Source organism: Gambusia affinis, linkage group LG10 (genome assembly GCF_019740435.1).
Source record: "Gambusia affinis linkage group LG10, SWU_Gaff_1.0, whole genome shotgun sequence".
Taxonomy (NCBI): domain Eukaryota; kingdom Metazoa; phylum Chordata; class Actinopteri; order Cyprinodontiformes; family Poeciliidae; genus Gambusia; species Gambusia affinis.
Window position 1 is genome coordinate 16788377 of NC_057877.1, and position 22609 is coordinate 16810985.

Here is a 22609-nt window from a genome sequence, read left to right on the forward strand (position 1 = left end):
TAAGGAGAAGGAAACCTTAGCTCAAGGGATGTATGAGTGTCTGCATTTCTGTTCCTGACTTAAACGTTCATTTAATTTCTCTACCTGTCCATTGTCTATGCTCTCGGGGGATAAGTCAGCTACACAGACTATTGTCCTCTATCCTTCTTCCTGACAGACGCTTTCTTGGCAGATGGAGTCGGTGCTTTGTTATTGTGCCAAACCGATTTCCTTGGTGGCTTTTCCACCAGTGCCAACAGTCCTGCATGGCATGTCGACAACAGCTTAAGAGCCAAACTTGATTGCCTTTTACTGCTCATTATCACAGTATTTGCCATGGAATATGATTGGATTTCTTCAGTTCATACCATTCTGAAATTTCTAACAAAACAAATGTATATTGACCGAAGAGGTTCAATGTTTAACAGATTGTCCAATTTATTCAGTAGCTTCTATAGATAGCATAGCAGTTGCATAGTTAGGCTGGAACTTTGCAGAGCTCTGACAGGTTTTATATTTCATACTGTTTGTTGTAAGTTAGAGACATACTTGTTCAAAACCCAGAATGTGCACAAAAACTTTGTCTAGTCATATTTTCATAGAAATACCCTGTTGCCATGTTTTCTTGCTTGTAGCCTAAAAAACTGTCTATGTGGAGCTGGCAGAAATATCTCACTTCCTGAAGTGTTTTGAATAGCATTTTTCTGAGAGGAGCTACCAGCAATGATGTGCAGGTGTACATCATGATGAAATATGGAACGCAACAAAAACTTTGTCTTGGTGTGGCAATATGCAGTTTTTGCTTTGCTGCTCTGGAAATAGTAGTGCCTTCCCTGCAGAGGTTTGTCTTTCTCCAGCTGCTCACACCGCTGTGAGGGCCACATTTTATTCCACATTGGGTTATTTTTTCTCTGTCTGAATCCATTATGTAATTTGAATAATTATATTTACTAATATTAACAATTTGTCATGCTGCCTTTTAATTAACATTTTTTAAATGCCTGTTTGTTGTACATAGCATTTTTTTTTATTTTTCTGAAGTAGGAAAAAATATAATTAATTGTGTTGTGTGCATTTTTCAAATAACAAAAAATAAAAGTCAGATGAGTTAATACATTTTACACCTTACTGTCTTGTGAATTTCTTATAATTTCCTTATACAGAAAATTAATTATGAATCACCTGAAGGTCCAGAGAGGCTTCAAACGTGTCAGATGTTTGAATTTATGTTAAAATTAAGGGAACATTCCCAGTCACCTTTCTCACAGAAGACATAGAAATCTCCTTAATAACTTGAGTTATTGAGGGTTATTAATAGTTATCAAAAGAAAAATAATGAATAATAAATTATCACAACTAATACGTTATTTTAACAAAACCAAATTTACTAACAAGTTATTGTCCTAAGCTACTTAAAGCTACATGGATTTCAATTTAGATAAATTATGTTCCATAAACTCAAGTCACTTTTTGACAGCCTGTGTACATTACAGGACATCTTGTGACCTGTAATGGATTGGTCACTTATTCAGGACATACCCCTCCTCTTGACCGGTGGTTGCCGGACATAGGCATCAGCTCCCAGCAGGATAATTGTGTCCAGATGAATGGAATCTTATTTGTAATACTTGGCCGTGCAAAATTATTCATATAATTTGAACTTGTCCACATTTTGACTGGCAACAGCTCATTTCAGTGGGATTTGTGCAATGTTCAGTATTTTATGGTCTATCTGCAACATATTTGTACTTCTAGAGAGAAAGCAGTTTTGGTAATTTCACTCATATCTATAAAAAAGAAATCACTTTTCCCTGATTTTAGCTGACATTTTGGCATGGATTTAGATTATTTGATCTACAGCATGTCATTTTAGAACTGGCTGTTTGTTTGGGATTGCTGTCCTGCTGGAAGATCAAGCTGTGCTCCAGTCAAGACAGAGGATTTTCCCCATGACTAACCATTATTTAGCTTTATCTTTCACTTTGTCTGAAAAGCTTCACCATAGAATAATGTTGTATCACAAATAGCGTGGTGTGTAATAATTGAAAATGTGCAAACAAACAAATTAAATGGACAAATGGATAAACTATAGTTCTAACTTCAAACATTGTAGCCTATGTGAAAAACAAAAACAAAAACAAAAAAACATTGTTGTTTAGTTTTATTTATTTCTCTCAATCCAGGTGCTACCTGTTGGATGGGATCTCTAAAGGAGCCTGGCTGAACCGCTCAAGCATCATTTTCGCAGGGGACGACAAGTGGTCTGTGGACCCACGTGTGTCCATAGTGTCCAGTGTTGGAGACAAACACGAGTACAGCCTTCAGATACAGAAAGTGGATGTTACTGATGACGGCCAATACACATGTTCAATTCAGAGCGAACGCAACCCACGGCCGAAGCTACTCAACCTCATCGTAAAAGGTACATAGCCTCTATTTCTCTGTTGTTGTGCATCTTCTGAAAGCAGACATTTCTTCTTTTGATCTACGGTGTTGGAATTTGGTTGTCTGCTATGTGTGTGTGTGTGCGTGTGTGTGTTTTGAAGGATGTGCTTCTTTTTATTATTCCTGCCCTATGTCCTGTTTCTATTTTAACACCTTATTTGTTGCATAGAAGAGTTGCTGCGGAAGAAAGCAAAAGCAAACTGACATGGTGCCTTTAGGCTACACAATATAAAGTAGAGGCTTGCTGGTTTAAATGACTGGAGGCAGACTGCAGCTTTAATCAGACCTCCCTGGGTTTTGTCACAGCAGGTACCTTAGAAAGATGTGATTCATATGACTTCAGACCTGTGTGTTGCACTATCATCAACATGCTATAAACGGTGTTATGACTGAGTTTGTGTGTCAGTTGAGAGCGCTATAAACTAGAATCCATAAAAATCAATCTTTTTTCTTGTTCTGTCTCTTTAATAGGTTGATATATTTTTTCTCTTAAAGATTTCCTGACAATCTGTCAAAAGAAAGCACATTTTTTAGGTCCCACTGTTTATTTCACAGTACAGGAAACACATTTTTTGTAATTTCACTTTTTTTTTTTTTCACAGCACAGTTTGATGGCTCAAATTCACTGCTCAGTCGCATGAGTTATACTTCATCTACTCAAGAGAAGCCAAGCTTAGTGTAACTCTGCAAAAAACCACAACATTAGAATAACTTTGTATTAATCTAAGGTGTAAGGGTCAGGTTTGCATCTTGAAGAAATGTCAGCAGCGTTGTGTGATGTAAACAGGGGTCCAGCTGGCTGCTCTGTTACAGCATATGTTCGGTTGTGAAATCCATCTTCGTTGTGTGATTATACTGTACCAGCAGTTAGTTTTGTTTGGTATGAATCTTTGTAAATACATTTGGCTTAGTATTCTTTATGGTAAATTTCATAATTTCAGTGGAAGCCTTTGTCGAAGCAAATCACTTTTCCTCTGTGGAATTTGCTCCTTCTTAGAAAGTGCCAACAAAGGGCTAAACATGAGTAAAAAGCAGAATGCATTCCTGTTTTTTTTCTGTTGCTTTTTTACCTCAGCAGTTTTAAAATTGAGGCTGATGTTTTAAGGTGGAGATGACAGCTGAAGTGAAAACCTGTCATTAGCTTGTTTTGATTGAAATGTTCTTGTAGTTCTTGGCATCCACGAGAATTATACAAATGACACATTACTGACACAAGACCAAGCACAACCTCACTCTGATGGGTGTGACCTGCCTCAGCAGGTCAATTCACCATGCCACTCCATGAAACAGGTAAAGTATGGCTCAAAGAACATAGCAGGTTTCTGGCTGGAACAAGGCTGGATTCCTGTAGAACACACCTGGCAAACCAAATAACCTCTAGTAGCCTAAATAATATGAAGTGTATTAAAAATGCAGAAAAATGTGAACATTTGAATTGTGAAAAATATGGAATTTAACATGACATTTGTGTAAGAACTGTATTTGTAGGTAAGTCTTCTGGAGAAGTAATGCAGTGTTTTGTTTTAGCTGTCAACAGCCTATTTAGGCCTAGCTGACGCTATTACTAAATGCACTTTTTTCGACTAACTGTTCCAGTTGCTTGTTTAAGATCTCCAATATCAAAATTTTCCAGACTACAGTGTAGGTAGCATAAGAAATGTGATTTTAGACATGAATACCTGACTTAGTATCTTTCAGAATTTTAGAAAATCTAATGTGGAGATATTTGTGAAGAATTTAAATAACAATGCAACATCTAAATGGGTGCTGCATTCAAGCAAAATGCATTCAAATAAATTACTTTATTTTATTTTATTTTTTTCTCATTATGGGATGCAGGTGTACCTTTGCTTGTTCAACAAAAACTGAGCTCGAATTGCACCCGCTGGCTCTTTAGAGTGCCATTTCAACTTTATAGTTACAGTAGCCTCTGTTTAAAAAATCTGACCAAAAGTGGGAGAGCAAGTATGTGTCAAACCCAATAGCACTTTAACTTGCCACTTCCTGGACTTTACAGGGACTTGACTGGGGGTCCCTCTGGGCTTGGGGTAGCGCTTTCAGCCCAACAAATAGCCTTAGGCTAGAAGGAGCAGACTCTGATACAACGTACCGTAATGTCAAGGTGAAAGGTGACATTGATTGATATGGAAAATCATGTTGTATAAGAACGTCTGGCCGCTCATCAATCTGATTTCAAATTTTGCTTTGGGGCAGGTTGAAACAGAAACTAGTATTAACTGGTGCCTTTTCACCAAAGCTACTGTTGCAGTATTTTTGAACTGTGCTGCACTACAAACGTAGCAAATTGGACAAGTGAGGAATTTTGAATAATTTGGAACCTGAACATACAAGTGAAACAGTCCAAATGGCGGCAGGTGTGAGATCCAAAATGCACTTTATGTGATTTTGTTTTGAATTGTAAACTCTTGACCAGGTCCAAGTTTCACCTTAATAGTGTTCATTTAGCTGTGCTGTGTCAACTTTTCAGTCAAAAATCTTTGATTTGGTGTGAAGGCGAGGATGTGATGAAAGAAAAGTGGAGAGCATTACACAGAAGGCTGTCGTGAGTTAATGCAATTCTTGGAGCCACGTTTTAACATTCCTTCCAGAGGAATCATAACCACCTGCTTAGAGGTGCGCTACAACAAGAAGGAGCACAACTAACAGCTAAAAGTGTTGCTCTCAGATCGAGCTGTCACAGGTACGACTTTCCATTTCTTTGACACAGAGTGGCAAGTACAGTCTGGGGTCCTAAACAACTCTCTGTTCAGTTTCTGAATTAGGTGTTTCATAAATTTTAGTATTTTTTATTTTTTTTGTTATTCAGCAACCTAAGAAGTTCCTGTTTTGTTGCATTTTACAACTATGTCTACTTTTAACAGAAAAACCCTATTTTCTGTTTATTCAGTCAGTATGCAATACATCTTACACAAAAAATATGTTGAAACACAATTATGTGCGGCTTTTTTTAAATTCAAATGGAAACTTTGGGCCTTGATGTTTGGAAAGACAGTTGACCTGTTTAACATTATGAAAAACTCAGGTTTTTAAGAAAATGATTGCTTTAATTGTTAGTCAGTCAATAAGGTCAATCAACTTTAGACCAACTCATTAATCAATTATCATTGATCAGAAAATCTCTTGTAAGGTAGTTAAGGGGCTAAGTGCCTGTGTATCTGCAGTGTTATTGTGCAAAATTGTGAGCGAGCTTAGGGACATGATAATGACTCACTCTATATTGATTTTGGTATAAATGAGCATCTTAAATACTTTTATTGGGGGATGTTGGCTAACATAATTATTATTATCATTATTATTTTTATCACAACCTTTTAGTTCATCAGGACTTTACTTTGTGTAACAATATATACCTTTATCAGTATTTTAATTTTATGAGCTGTAGGATAATGAAAGTATCAGTCTGAGAATGAGCACTGATAGAAACTTAACCTTTAATTGCTAGGATAATTGCTGGACATCTACATTAGAATGCCCACAGTCTAAACTATTGTGTTTCAGCTGTTACAAGACCGACCCACTGTATTTAAACACACGGTGCCGATATAAAGTCCAGCTTGCTTTTTGCTGTTCTGCACTCAGACTTTACAGGTGCTCCATGCCTCCAAATGTTGTTGTGATAAACCTGATTAAGCTGTTTGGCAAGCAGTAGTGGTCACTCCAGGACCATCTTGTTTTGGGGGGTGTTGGCTTTCTGAAGAACGCTCTGTAATTTGAATCCTACCAGGGGTTTTTCAGGTCATGTCAGCTCCTCACCGCTGCCCATATGGTCCCAATCAAACACAAGCAAATGTGCCAGCTGTCAACTGTATATTATGTTTTGCAATGGCTGCGCTCCTGATTATTGTAACCCAGCGACAAGGATCTGGCATGAGGTTTGCCCTGTGAATACCAATTGTTTTTCTCAAAGGGTAGTTTTAGTTTGTGATGTTGGTAAGATATTCTCACAAAAAAGAAAGAAAGAAAAACAAAAAACATCCCAGTATGGATAAATAAAGCAAAAATATTGTAATATTTCACCGTTAGCTTTGATTTATTTTTGTCTTTTTTTTTTCAACCACCATACATTACTCAATAAAATATCATTTACTGATGCATTCATATAACAATTTATAGAAAGTGCAATATGATATATTTGTTTAAGATTAAAAAACCAAGAGCTAAACAAACTGCTGCTGAAATATCACATTTTGGGTGTGAGAAATAAATAAATAATGATTTTAAATATATATATATATATTTTTTTTTTTTATATTTTACTTTTTATAGATTTAAAAAATTTAAATTAATTACTTCCAAGTTTAGTTTTATTTTTATGTGTTTATAATGTAGCAATTTTTTAAATCATTCTGCTGTCTATTGGTCAGCATAACACGCTGATATGTGTCTTGTTACAGTGTGAACTGGGAAGGCAGATTTTCCAGTCCTCCCAGTCGTAAGGACAAAAAAGACCACAAAATCAGAATTCTAGCTGTAGAAAGACATGAATTGCCTTTCAGCCCAAATTTCTGCATTGAGAAATGTAGAGTAATGTAGAAAATAGTGAAAATTGTAGGTATGAACTTGGGTGTTTTAAATAACAGTAAGTAGATTTATTTTGTTATCTTGATGATGTTCTTCTCACCCAAAAGGCTATTTCAGTTGTTTTGCAAAAGTTCTGCATCTAAGACATCAGGTATAATATGCCAGTTGTTTAGACAGAGCTGTGTACTGGAGTGGAATCTGTAGGCAGGAAGCATGTGAAGTACAGATGGTACACTCTAAGTGATAGATGCCTATAGTCAGGTTTCTGACAGCCTTTGAGGTAGTTAAATTTTACTTCCACTCACTCTGAATCGTAAATGTAGTATTTTCACGTGTTTGTGCTCACATGGCATCTCCATAGAATTACACTTAAAAGTACCTTTGCCTATTTGCTTTGTCAAAAGACAGTTGTGTTTCTGAAACATCACCTGTCACTGTGTGGCACTTGTGTACACATGCTTAAGCCCACTCATGGAGAACACAAGGATTACTTTTCAGATGAGATGTAGCAGGGGGAGCAGCTCTGTTATGTTGCAGAGACTTCTGGGAGCATCCACTGTTTTATTTATTTATTTTTTTGGTCTTGTTTTTGTTTTTATCTGCTGGAATCAAAGAAAAAAAATGCAAAGAAAATGAGCTGGCACTTTAATCTGGGCTTTTCAGTCCAAGCACACACCACCTATTAATAGTATGATACAACAAATGTTCTAGTTATTGTATTGTATAGGATTTCACACTATTAAAGGTTTTGGCTCTGTTTGCCTTGCAAGATTGTGCAACGTGAGGAGTATCTTGGAAAATAGGAATAAGAACGGATTACTGTATACGTGAGAAAATGCCAAGGTCTCAACCTATTTCAGTTGGATGACAGGATCTTTGACTCCCTGATCCTCTGAGTGATTATACTGATCTAGAAGTCATAGCTTGTCCTGCTCTTAAAGATTAGTCAAAATATATATTAAAAACTGTTTTAACTTGCATAACAATCATTGAATAGTATGGATCATTAAAAATATAAAGGAGAAACATTTGCAGAAAACTATGTTTTTATATTTTACTGGTAATAAAAGAGGGAAGTAAAATTAAATCCAACAGTGATAATGATGATGATCAATAAAAACAAATCGCAATTTGCAAAAATCTGATATTAGATGCAAGACTAAACAGGTTTACAGGGTGAAGTGTGGACTTCTACAGTTGAAAACCAGATATTTACACACCCTGTTAAAAAGGCAGCTTTTTCCCCTGGCTTTCTGACATTTCAGACTACACTTTTCAGTTTTAGGTCAGCTGGGATTACTAAAACATTTTCTATTTGTTAGAATAAGGAGAAAGATTGTGACATTGCTTTTTTATAATTCTTTCCAGTCATTCCCCTCTCCACACTTTTATATGTTGCTTTAAAAAAAGATTTTAAGATTTTTTCTAATATTATAACTTAATTGCTTTTCAGTAGAAAACATTCTTGTTATATTAACACATTCTAGTGTCACGTAACTCCCTACTGAAAACCTTTTGGTCATAAATTCTCCTTCTACATTCTGAATAATTCTTTGTTATTGTCTACCGTTAATAACAAAGTCAATGACTTGGAGATTTTCCAAGTCATTGATAGTAATGACTTGGAAAATGTTCACATTTGCACATGAACATTGTATGAGATTTTTCCTCCAACCTCATATAACCAAGAACTTCAAATAAGAAAATAGTATTTACATGGATATACGAGAAACTGTTTTTTCCCACTGTAATCACATCCCATGGGGTTTCTCGTTTCCAGCAATCTTACACAACAGGAATCCCTCGTTAGCATCACCCTTTCCAACACCTGAATTACCTTCTGCTGAATTAGAGATGATGACTGTTACTTCACTGGCATGTCTTAGAATAATTTTGTCACAGTGTGACATTTATCCCCTCTGAGACCTTATGTCACCGTACCCGATTCCTGTGAATAGAGCTTAGTCAAACATGGCCCATTTGCAGTAATTTTACCTTACAGCGCCACACTAATACTTTGTTGATTCAGATGCTCTTCAAAGCTCTAAAGTTGGAGTATGGCTGTGCACATATAATTCTCTTACATAATGTCCACCAAAAGCAGAAAGCCTTTGTCTGAAATAGCCAAAAAGCGTCTATATTTTTCTTGATATGTTTTTGACATTGTTTAGACACGGGTCTAGTCTGTGGTTAAAGCAAACTGTTTATTCACTCTTAATAATGAATACTGTGACCCCTTACATAGCTCATCTTTTTCTTTCCTCGTCATATTGTGCAGCTGGTCTTCATCTGAATATCCTCATCGCTGCTTTCACTGACCTATTTACAGCCTATCCCCAGCTTTATCTGATGAAGGATACAGAGGATTGAGAGATTGGTATCAGGCCCAAGCAGTCCTTCTGTACATCACATGACTGTCTTCCCTCTCAGCTTCTATTCTTTTCCTCCCTCCAGCTTAATTAAGATTGAAAATGTGATAATGCATTAAATATGCACAGCACCTCTCATCTAGAAATATGTTGTCCTGAGGAGAAACTGGGAAAGAGGCATTTTACCCTCTTTTTCACTTGTAAATGCTTGCATGGCTGTCGTTAATTTGTTTTTTACCGTTCATGGTTACAGAATACAAACAAGAGTTGCAAACAAGACTTAGGATAACTTTCAACTTTCCACCAGTGTTGTTTTTGCCACCGTTTAACTATTGTGCTAATAGCTTGGGATCTTTAGGCACTCGTTGATTTATAAGTAACATATGATTACCACTAAGCCACAAGTTTTTTTTTTTGTTTTTTTTTTTTCAGGGAGGAGTGGGAGGGCACTACAAAAATCTTTGACTACTTAGACCCATCTTATAAAGCTCTGTATGTGCCAGTTACATAGAGGCTTTGCAAATTTTGCAGCAATTAGTGTATATAGATTAAATCTCACACTGGGAAATGCTTAAATGTTCATCAAGAAAGAAACTAAGAATAACATTGAAGCATTGATTCTGTGGCATAAATTCAATTCAAATTTTGAAAAACATTTATTATATTGACTCAATATACACGTCAGTGTTCTGTATGAACTAAAATGTTCTGGATGTTTATCAGAGCAAATCCACAGTGGAACTTTTTTTGCCCACATTTGAATACTGAGTCAATTTAGATAGAGAATTTGTTATAAATAAGTGAAATGGCGAATTAAATCCGCTTCTTGTAGCATGTATCTTTAACAGCAGGATAAGATTAAAGTTTATTTACAGAATGCTGAATTTTAAGTGTTTTATTATAAATATGTTATGAAATGTTTTGGTCTACATATTCTGTATGTCCTCAGGCAGTCATGAAACAAATCACCAACATAGAACATTACTTTACATTTGACAAGCCTTCCCTATTTCTATAGAATAATTTTTTTTTTAATTATTGTTTTACATTCTAGTGACACAATCGATGCCTTCTGATGAAAAATAATCCACCGATATAGAGTTTCTACAAAAGGGAAAAGAATAAAGCTAATGTATTGGCTGACTGATTAATCAATCACATACTTTATCACTTTCAATAATAATTGCGGGGGATTCTTGATCATCAGAGTCCAACAACAGCCCTGGCAACTACCTCTAAAGCAGCTCACTGAATTGATCGACTGAAGTAAGACCTTCAAAATGTCATTTCCCTCTCATTTACAGCCAAGAGTTTCTCTTGTGGATTAGTGGCATCAATAATATGAATTTAAAGCATAATTGGAATTTAGCTCAACCTTGTACTTCACACAATTTAAAATCGATTCCACACTGTGGACATATTGTTGAACAAATTTCCATTTAAATTTGGTGTCAAGTCACTTTACAAGCTTAATGTTAAATTCTCCATATTTAATTTAAAGGAAAACTTATCCTGACATTTCGTCAAAGATGGATGTTGCTCAATGTAATTGTGGCACTGCTGTTCCTTTGACAGTTTACTAAAGTAGTATAAATGTAGTGAAATGAAATGGCTGGAACGTACATCTAACTGAATTTGGATGTCTGCAAATTAGTTATTGTTATTATTATTAGTCATTGTCTTGCAAAAATGAAATGTTCTGGGTTTGATTCCAGCATTAACCCCAAGTTGCCTACTAGTATGCATCTTGGTACGTGAATGTAAAGCATTTGAGTTGTCACCAAGACTAAGAAAGTTCAAGACTAAGAATATAAATTCAAAGTTTAATAAGAAACTGTTTGCTGCTTGTGAATTGTTCCTTACTGGATGACCTTTACTTCCAATGTCATTATGTTGATTATTAAAATTATACAACTTTTTTTTTTCTTTTGACAAGCAAAAGAACATTTACAAGATAGTTAAGTTAATGTCTGAGAGGTATTTTGGGGAGAAAAAAAGTAAGACATGTAGCTAGTGATGAAGAATACCCTTATTTAGAATCAAAGTGAAAAAAAGACAGACTCCTTGTGTCTATGTGTGATAAGACTTTTTTGTGTTGTGAGAAGAGCTGAAGTAATTGTGTATCAGGAGTGTCAGTTGAATAATTAGCATTCAAACAATGTGTTGTGCCAGTGGTATTACAGTGGAAAGTGTACAGAGAATGTGAGTGTGTCTGCAGAAACAGATTTGCTATTATGCCGAGTGACATTTATTCAGCCACTAATCATTGTCATTTGCATCTGTGTGTGTGTGCGTGTATGTTTGCGTGAGAGAGTGAGTTTGTGAATCCTACTCTGGCTCTCTCATTTTTTTATCCTCTGATGTGTTTAGACATGCATCCAACACTGAATGTGTACATTTCCGTTCAAATTTGTGCATGGTTGAGGGTATGTTTATGCACGTTAATGTGTCCTCATCACGTAAATAGCTGATATTAGCTCTGGTTAATTAAAATGAGTGAGGACAAATGTCAGCCACTCAGCTCTCACTTCTCTCTTCTCTAGAGAGGGAATAGATACAGCTTGAGTGGAGAATTACCTGGCAGCTTTTATTGGGCCTTCGTAGAGGTCTTTAAAGGTAAAGTTTTGAGAATTTAAATGCACGTTTGTTATGTAAATTGAAACATGTTCTGTATACAAATATACGGCAAAAATGTCAAAGTGATCTTTTGGGGTACAGTTGATGCAAATTCTAGACCTAATTTATTCACTATAAAAACATCACGTTCTGCACACTTTTTATGCATATTTGACGTGCACATCAGTAGGAGCTTCGGATTACAGATATAAAATTGAAAAGTGTCTTTAAACAGAAAATGCAAATTTATTAAGGGGTATTTTTTTTAGATTGTCCACTCGAATGCCTCTTGTTTTCCAAACCCAATATTTTCCATCCAGTATTTGTGGAAAACAAGCAGATACAACTATTGCAATGTCAAAGAAGGTTCAGAATCTCACATGGAAACACATATTGAAGAGTAACTGCTTAAAACTTATTAAAAGACTGAGGTATGTGTTGTACCCTAAGCTAAATCGCATCTTAATTATTTTTTATGCTTTCATTGACTTTAGCAAGTAATTATTTAAGGAATGTTAAAAGGTGACCAGCCCTGACTCTAGCCAACCATTTAAATTATTTGTTCATCCATCCATCCATCCATCCATCCATCCATCCATCCATCCATCCATCCATCCATCCATCCATCCATCCATCCATCAATCAATCATCTCTCACTTATTCAGGGTCGAGTCATGGGAGCAGCAGCCTAAACAGATAAATTTAGACTTCCCTCTCCCCAGCCATTTGGACCAGCTCGTTCAAAGGAATGTCAAGGCATTCCCAGGCCAGCCAATATGCATAGACCCTCCACTTGAGTGTTGACGTTGCCAGCAGAACAAGGGAGTCCCCCAAACCGGGAATCCACCAGTTACAAGGCGAACTCTTATGTAGCCATCAATTCTTTTTTGCTAGATTCTGTCTCAGTTTCTTTAAAGCTTTCACCTGCCAATATCAACTTGGGCCAGTTAAAATTTCTTTATATAACTGTATTATTTATTTAAAATAGCCACAGAGGTAACAGTATTTTGCATTCTGTCTGAGAATATATGCAAAACTGATTTATAGTGGCTGTTCCATAAACATAAATGATTATGTAGTATTTTACACTAGAGATTAGAATGGTCACTATTGGACCTTTTCAGATCCATCACATTGAAACTCAAGAATAAAACAGAGTAATTTGACTGTACTTTGTTCAGCCTTTCTGCTACCTGCTTGACAATATTGTTCTCTTTCTCTCTCACAACCTGAATAAACTCCAGACATGTAAAAAACCGTTTTGTCTTACACACTTTTGAACCTCTACTTGTATGTGCTTCTTCTAATTTAGTCTGTAAACACTTCAGTTCTCCTCAACATGGCTAAGATTGAGTCTTCTCCTCTCTTAGTACAAACTTTCACAGTTTCCTAACAGAATAGCAGAATGTCCTAACAAGGGTTGTTAAGAAATTCTGCTTGTGGCTATCTATTATATAATTTTCCCTCTGCTTGGAAAAGTGTGGATTTTAAAGTTTTCAGTTGGTCAGGACCAATTAAACTATAAATCATCTTCTTCTGGTCAAGAGACCATTTTTGTGTCTCTCTATAAGTAACTGCTTCCTTGTGTTGCCTGTTAATTTAAATAAATGATGTCTTATGAGATAAAGTTAGAACCAGTTGATAGTTTTACAAAGTACTTCTTTTTTATTCCTTCACAGTAAAACTTATACAGTACTTATCTGTAATTTTTATTTGTACTGGTCTCCTTTTTCTGTACATTCATAAAAAAGTTACCGGTAGTATATAGAGCCAAGGATAGTTTGCCTGGGAACTTGGATAGATTCCTGGGTTTTGGATCGAACTGCTTATTTGATTGGAAGAGAAACCAATTACCCACAATTGCCCAACAGATAAATATTGACATCAAAGTTAGTGTGAGTCAACAAGTCTTCCTGGAGGGCGCCCCCATAATGAAAAAAAAAAAAAAAAAATGGTCTATCCATTTTATATAGGTCTAAAAACTGAAATGGGTCTAATTTTCTTTGGGCTTTTCTTCATTTCAAGGTTTTTACTAATTTGTTGCCGTTTATTAAAAAAATAAAAATATAAGCAACCCAGATATACTTAGCTTGTTGTAATCCTTCTTCACAAAGGCCTTTTTTTGCGGTGATTTCTAAACTGTGTTGTGCTGCAGATGAATCATTTGTTGTTCTTGTGAATTTTCTATTCAGTTCAAGGATTTTACGTTTTTAGTTTATAAATTTGCTGGTTTAGGTGATTGCTAATTTTTGTTACTATTCTGTCTGGCTTTGATGCTCATTAAACTTACCTTTTTACATTTCTACACACACATATCTATATATATATATCCAAATATGTTCGATATATTTTAATAGGCCTTCTGCGTTCTGATGGGGCTGCTTAGTCATTTTAAAAGTATGTTTTTAAATGACATCCATTAAGCACCAACATTTCTGGTGTAAAATTCCAATATTTTAGAATTCACATCAGTGCTATTATTTGGGATTAAATTTGACCGTTTTTCTAATTTAGACAGTGGTGAAATTGTTAATACATCTCCACACAAGACCTTACAGCATGTATTTCAAGCTCATGTTGGTCCTGATGTTTATTGTGATATTTCTCCCATCTCCAAACATTATTCGCAACAGTTATTTTTTAATTGTGCATGCACAGGCTTTTCCTCCAATGTGATAAAGTGTGACAATCAGGCTTAGCGTGCGAACAATCTATATTCAGATGTTTTATCAGTCAGTGGTGTGAGCCCTTGGCTTTTTTGTGGTGTTAAACAGTTGGTTGTCGGAGGCGCAAACCATAACTGAAACGTGGGTTCTCTCACTACTTTATGTGGATCCAAGAACAGTAGGCGCTTGAGGCGGTGTTTATCATACAATGTAACCCTCATCAACAGAGGCTGTGAAACAGATTTCCAGGAGGTGAAGCACTGGCAGACATCTCAGAGATACACTGGCCTTAATTGGGCAGATAAATATCACAGGTTGTGCTCCCCGGCCCTGCAGCCCCGTTGCATACATCACCCTGAATCCAGTCCAGCAGTAGCAGCAGGGTCTCGCCTGCTTGACTCATCCTTGAAATTTGTCTGTAGCCTGTGGTGCACTGAAAGAGCACTCTGGGCACTAGAGATTTCGTTTCTCAGTCTGATTCCCAGGGTTGCAGCCATTTTAAGGTCAAATTTCAGAGGCCCTCCTGCTTTTTTAATTGTCTTGTAAGCATCTTTATTCCCAGAATTAGAGTCACATGACACAGGATGTATTATCAGACATCTTGAGATTGTATACTTTATTATTTAAAAAGATCAGAGCCACTGATTTCCTGTACGAACAACATTACTGGTCGATACCAGCTCTGTAAGTAAATTCCAGGAATTGACATCTGCATTCTACACAGCAGCTGAGCGTTCTTAATAATTAGCATTGTTTTGAATATTCATGACTCTGGCCTTTCGAAAGCCCCCCAGGAGCTGCGAATTACCCCTTATTACCTATGTGTTGTTCAGTCCAACTCTTCTCCCAGCAGCCCGTGGGGCCAGCTATGAAGATGCAGAGCTTCATTTGGGAATAAATGTGGCATCAGACCCATACAGACTGCAACAAAGCACGCTGTATTCAAACACATTTACAAACCCACACATCAGACACACACAAAGTCAGAGTAATCACTCTTCCTCCTTAGTACTTGCACCATGGACTAATGACTCCTGCTGAAGCAAATAAATCAAGACAGACAGAGAAGGAAAGAGGAAAGCCTTACCCAGGATTCTCATTCAACACAACTTTTTGGTCTAATCATGCTTTCTGAAAAACTCAAAGTCTGAGTGTGCTGCATGTTTTAATCATAGATTCATATACATATTTCATCTTAAAGGATGAATTAAGGCAACATATTGAGCTCTCATTTGACAGCGATCTTCTGTATGTTCAGTCCAAAGTATGTGGTGAATTTAACAGAAGACTCGATTCAGAACTCATAGACACTGATGAACTATGACAGTTGATCATTTTTTACATCTAAAATAGATTTCTTTATGATTTATTAATTTAATTTCCATGATAAGCAAGAACAAAAAAATGCTAAAACGATGACTGTTCATGTTTGTGTTTTGTGTTGGTGGTTATCAGAGTCAGAATACTTTTGTTTTAAACACATTCCTCTTCTACTTTAGCTGTAATTATTCAGGATAAAAACGCCTAAGGAATTATGACTGAAATACTTGCTTATAATGGTTTCCTTTAGTAAGTTTGTGTCTCTACAAATCTGTCCATACCTGCAGGCTATGACTACCATTGAACTGGAGCCTGAAATTGACTTTTTAAAATGGGAGGAGGGAAGATTCCCCATGGGGAACATTTATGCATGGGGCAGGTTGACTGCAGGTTTTATAATTTCTAATATGCAACTCTATTTATATGTTTTATTTTTTTTTTTACCTCTTTTTACATTGTCTCTTTAGTGCTCTCTCTTGTCTACTTATCAGATTGGTTTCCTCAGCGTCATGTCTTTCCAGATTAATGTTTTATGCATCTAAAAAATAAAAAATAAAATAATAATAATAATAATAATAATAATAATAATAATAATAATAATAATAATAATAATAATAATAATAATAATAATAATAAAACTTAAACTTAAAAATAATAGAACTTTTCCAACTTAAAGCTTACATTTTGAAAACCCACTCTCACTGTTAAGTATGGTGAAGGACATGTGATGTGTAGAATATTTTCTTTTTCAAAGGTGCTAGGAATGTTATTAGAGTGCATGGTGTCATGAAATACCATGCACTTTGAGTTATTCAGTAAGATAATATTTCAAAACATATGGCCAAATCAATACAGCAGTGGTTTACTAGACACAAACCTGATCTTCCCAGAGTCTCTCTAGAGTCCCAAACCTAAAAAAAAATAAAAAATAAAAAAATGGACTAAGCTGAAGAGAATAGTCCATTAAGTGGGCAATGTGTACCGATTGGGCTTAAAGTAGTGGTCAAAAATCATAGTCTGTATGCTACAAACTTGTGAAATGTTGTAGAAGAGGACCAAAAGTTATCCTGTCGGCAAGAACAGGGTTTTCAAAGTATTGAGAGCAGGGGTATCAATAATTGGCCACTATTGAGTTATTTAAGTGTTTTCTTCTAAGTAAATAAAGATGTTCAAATGGACATTATTTTTTTTTTAATTTATTTATTTTTTTTATATAACCCCCAGAAAGAGTTTATTTTCAAGGCAGCGGAAGAAAAAAGACAGCTACAGAAGTTTAGCATTAGCTTTTGGCTCATTTTGTTCAGATAATGATAACCTGTGATCATAACTACTGCAACAATTGCCCTAAAACGGACTTTAATCTGTTTTGAAGCAGAACATGCTCGGAGCATGACAAATGTCTGAGCAAAGGGCCTATAAAGAGCAAATCCAAACACCCACTGAGAGGCGAGTGCCTATCCTCTGCCTGAGAGAAGAGTGTCTCTGCTGGCTGCCAGCCGCTTTCTCCCCATTAATCACGACCCAGGTTCTAAAGTTTGAACTCTGACCTTTATGGCTGCATCAAGTCCCAGTGACAGATGGAGGCAGAGCTCTGTGTCTTCACATGAAATTATTCAGCTCACATACTCTCCCTCTGTCTCTCTCTCTCTCACACACACACACGCACACAGACAGATTCTCCAATAGAAAGGGTCATTTGGTCACAAGCTGATATTTTGTAGTTGGAAAAGACCATGGACTGCGATGTGTTTCCTTCTGACAAGCAGCAGTTTGAAATGAGGCCTTTGTGTGGCACTACTTATTAAGCACACTTTGTGCTGCTAATTGAAAAAGCAATGATCACCCTTGAGAGTGAAAAGCGAGTGCCCCATGTAGAGGAGTTTTGTTTATAGGCAAGATGCTATGGTTGAAAGATGCTGATTAGCATGAATAAATGAGATAGCTTATCTTTGAATTGCATGCCCAGTGCTGCTCTCCTATTGAAGATTAATTGCCTCTCACAAGGTGTTGCTAAAAGTTCATTTTCATCAATTGATTTCCCTTAATTCCTAAATTCCCACAGAAGTGCATTAAATTGGTAACATAACCACACTTCATGCATCATTAATTTTGTCGGCAATTAGTCAACACATGTATTGCTTGGGACGTTAGGTGGAAGCATGTTATTTTTGCACCGTTAGGTAGTGACAGGAATATCATCATATACTAATAGTTGGTACAATTCAAACATTTATGGTGATTAGACCTACACAATGTATCAAAAATTTATTGTCATCCCATTATTGGTATGTGCAGTGATGAAGTTCTTCACCAGCATACATTTTGTAGTAATACAAGATATTTTAATGAGACCATTAAAATGTTTTGGTAAAGTCATATAGATATTTTTTTTTCTCAAGCAAATGTTTTTTTTCATTGCAAGTACAGTAACTAAAGCAAGGTGCATTGTTTGAAAGAATTCATTTTAGGTTTGCTGCCAACCATTGGAATGATGCATCATAGAAAAAACAAGATTGGTGAGACTAAAGCTAAAACTTTTTTATTTTTTTTATTTTTATTTTTTTATTGCATGCTAGATAGTAAGCTAACACTAACATGTGCTTTAATTTACTAATGGTTCTCATCTCTAATAAAGGAAAATAAAATTAGCCTTTATTAGACGACAAAAGTTAGGATTTATGCTTTTGTCTTATAAACACAAATGTTTCTCAGACATATCATGAGCTTTGTTCTTATTTTATGACATTGGTCATTGAATAACAACAATCATAACTTTATGTTTTCACATAATATTCAAATTAATTTTTAATAGAAGTTCTCAAAAGACCTCATTGTAGTTTTCTAGTTATTGTTGGCTTTAAGAAGTAACCTGTTTCTCTGATACTTCATTGTATTAATTTAAGTTATTCTAACTATAATAAAAACTATCATGCATACTCCGAACTCAATTGAATGTTTTATGTTGGAAACTTGACTTTTTTTAAGTAAAAATGATACACATTTATTTTAGTTAGTTTTACTATATTTTCAGGTAAGACTTTGATATAAGCAAGACTTGAGAAAGTCCTGGATTGACTGAAACTTAACTTCACCCCCCACATTAACTCTGGCTGAAGAAGACCAGGAAAAGTAGGCAGGCAGAAATGATCCGAGCACAGAGTTGAAGAGATGAATTGAGCACAGATGCTCAACATGCCTTCAACAAGGAAGAGGCATACAGCAGAGCAAGGTGGGCACACATAAAAATAAATTCAATCTGCCAAAATATAAACTAGAAAGAGAACTCAGTAGAAGAGTAGTTAGCCTAGTGAAAACCAGCCTCTGGTAATACACTTTGTCCGGACTGTCGGCTATTGAGAAACAATTGCTTCCTGGAGGCATGGACTCTGTAGAAGTTTAAATGTCACCCAGTCACTAACGTTAGTCATGACATGTGCAATGCAATGTTCACTTCCTCCGGTGCACTCCTAAAACTACAAGCAGACTACAATACTAAAAGAAAGCAGAACATTCATATCACTGTTCACAACTTCTTCTGTTCACCAGGTGAAATTCTGAAAGGTATTTCTTGTAAATGGGAGAAAGCTCAGAATGTCTGTGAAGCGAGATTTTAAATTGAGCAGAATAGCACACAAAGGAGTTTGCCAAACTAAGGAGTAGTAGAATAAATTTAAAGTTTTGGTGTTTTTATTTTTTTAGAGCATCCAGGGGGCTACACAGTGGCACAGTTGGAGACAGGTAGGTGATAGGGCAGTGTTACTAGTAAAATATAGTATTTGTAACAGTAAGTCCAATTTCTGCTTTGGATGTACTATCCCCATGGTAAAACATGTTTTCATGCTATTGAAAATACTTTTCTTCAGCAGGGACAGGAAACTGGCTAAAGCTGTTTGGAAGATAAATGCACAGAAAGTCAGGATACACCAGTGGAACTGTGTTAATGAAAGCATATTCATGTGCTAGAAATGCTCAGTCAAGAAAAAAAAAAAAGAAAACTCGAGACCTAAATCTAGCTGAGCATCTTTGACCATGCATGAAAATTTCTATTCACAGACACTCTTCCTGTTATCTGATGAGCATTTCAAGCCAAGTAAAAAAATGTGTCCTCAAAGCAGAGGCATTACTGGTATCCACAAACCTCAACACATAAAAAGAAAAAAAAAGAAAAAGAAAACATTCACAAGACTCCTCCACATCTGCCTATTACTGAGAACATGTTTGAGGCTTGCAGGATAGTTTTCAGAAGCTATTCATCACCTCACCACTACATAATCATTACTGTAGTATTGGAATCATTTTGGATTCCATTAGACACAGCTTACCTTGAAGCCAAAAAGTGGGCTATTGAAATAAACTGAGTAGGACATACTTCAGCAGCTACACAGCAAGATCACATCTGAACTTACTTATGATGAAAAATATTAGACAAGGATCCTGTTCTAAAACTCCACTCCACTCAACATGTTTATCAAAAAAAAAAAACCTTCACTGCATGAAAAGCACATTCCACAGCAGACAGTGTACATCATAAAAATATACCGGTTTTCCTAAACCATTATGGACTTCTAAGACCCCCAGGCAAATTCTGACATCCTGTAGCGCATTAGTATGGTAAATCACTGGATTCATCATGCATAATGATGTCATTATGGAGTAATGTTCATCAGCTAATGTGCACTTGCCAGGAATCTATTTGTGTCTTTAGCCATTTGCTGTTTCCTACAACTCTTTAAATCTCAATTTTTTTTTATTAACTTACCCAACATCTTTGCCACAAGGAGCTCTTACAATATGAAGAGATGCCAAAATAAGACGAGCAATAAGGGCTGATGAGGTTTTATGATTTTGCACTGCACTTTTTTCTTTCCTCCTCTTAGACCATCTCTTCCTGTGCTTCTGGGCTGGAATAAATGGGAAGAAAAAGAAAACATAGTTCTTTTATTTTCCCCCTGAACATTTTTATTGCTTTTTATTATTGGCCTGTGTTTTTGTGTGTTTCAGTTGAAAATTGAGATTAATATGTTTCATAACATTGCAAGAGGCATCTGAAATTGCACATATAAGTCGATTGAGTTTCAAAGTTTACGTGCTAGGGGGTCGTGTGTGGTTTTTCATTTGTATAAAAGCAGAGGCTGCAGGCTCATGAGGTTTCACTTGTGTGGTCAAGGCAGAAAGCAACAGTTGCTGGGCAATTTTAGATGTGTGGAATGTTAATTAGCAAAATTGTAAAATTTTAAAAATGATGTAAAATAATATAAGTCAGCATCTTGACAAATTAAAAAAAATAGGCTACATTTAGTGGTCAAAATCCATTTGACCACTAAATGTGGTCAAATGTGGTCATTTGACCACTAAATGTTATTGGTTTCAGTCTGCAGCAGTGATAAAAATTTCATATACAATACTGGAAATTTTGTTTTTATTTCGGCGCAAACTTTTCCCAAAGTTAAGCACTGCAAATTAACTCTGCTTGGTTTATGACACTATAAATGAAGTTAATCCCCTTGAGTAATATAATCTGTCACTGTTTATGTTTAGTTTCCATGTCTGACACCTAATTAACAGACTTGAATTTGGTTCTTTTATGCTGCATTCTGTGAGAAGAGGAGAATTGAACCCCTTCAGGAATAACTGTGTAGAGACTGTCTCATTACGGAGGTTTATATTACACCCCAGAAACTCAGGTTTATTCTACTGTTATATCATAATCCATCTGTGTTAGTGTCATCTCAACAAACTGCGGAATGGGTAAACATTCAGCTTGGTAATTTGAGAATTGTAACGAGCTGTTCTAAAATCCCACCCTTGGATTTGTTCACCGCTTCATGCAAAGCTGAATAATAAAACTCAAATCTGCCTCTAATCCAATTCCAAAGTGCTGCATGCTGCAGATAAAATAATATCTGTCCCTGGTTCAGTAAATGCATATGTTTTAATAAAACTGTTACATCAAATAATGTTTGGACAGGAAATGTACTAGAGGCATTTAAAACTATTTGAGCATTTAAATTTGTGCTCAGTGGAAAATATAGTTATTTTCACAACTTTCAAAAAGGAACATTTATAGGTATTACATACTTTGTAAGTGTTCAGAGTTTTCTGAGTGTATTTTCAATTGTGGATTCATCTGTGTGGAAGAAATAGTAACTTAAGAGAATATGTGTGGTGTAGTTTTGTACACTTAAGGGTTGGGTTACAGTACTGTGAAAAGTATGTGTCCCATATATATATGTAGGTAAAAATCCTGAACACCTAAAGCAGTGTGCATGCCTCACTTGCCAAGTGTCAATTTTCATGATTCAGTAAAAAAAAACACAAAAAAAAAACCTAAGAAATAATTAAATAAATAAAATAAAATAAAAACATATTGATGATCCTCAATGTGTTGCCTGATGAGACAAAACTGGAAAAGGGAAGGTATACATTTCATAACGTTTGATGTAATAGTGATGAAGTAGTAAAGAAGAAGCCTCTGCAGACAGTGAAACATGGTGGTAGTAGTGTAATGGTGTGGGACTACCTTGCCACCAAAGATCCAAAGGACATCTGCAAGTCTACCTATGGATGACTCAAAACTTTAAATGTAAAAATAATTTAAGTCTTGCGGCATTGCCTTTTACATGGTGGTTATGCTTATAATTCACCTGATGTTATTGAATTAAAACAATTCTG

General features: G+C 35.8%; 1 protein-coding gene across 5 annotated transcripts in view; it reads left to right on the forward strand.

The window, feature by feature from the left end:
• The window catches only part of negr1 (neuronal growth regulator 1), a 168476-nt gene that overhangs the window by 52766 nt on the left and 93101 nt on the right, over positions 1–22609 (forward strand). For all 5 annotated transcript variants that reach the window (XM_044129575.1, XM_044129576.1, XM_044129579.1 and 2 more), the window contains exon 2: positions 2163–2401. In XM_044129575.1, coding sequence (XP_043985510.1) covers positions 2163–2401 — 239 coding nt within the window. The remainder of the gene's footprint in view (positions 1–2162; positions 2402–22609) is intronic.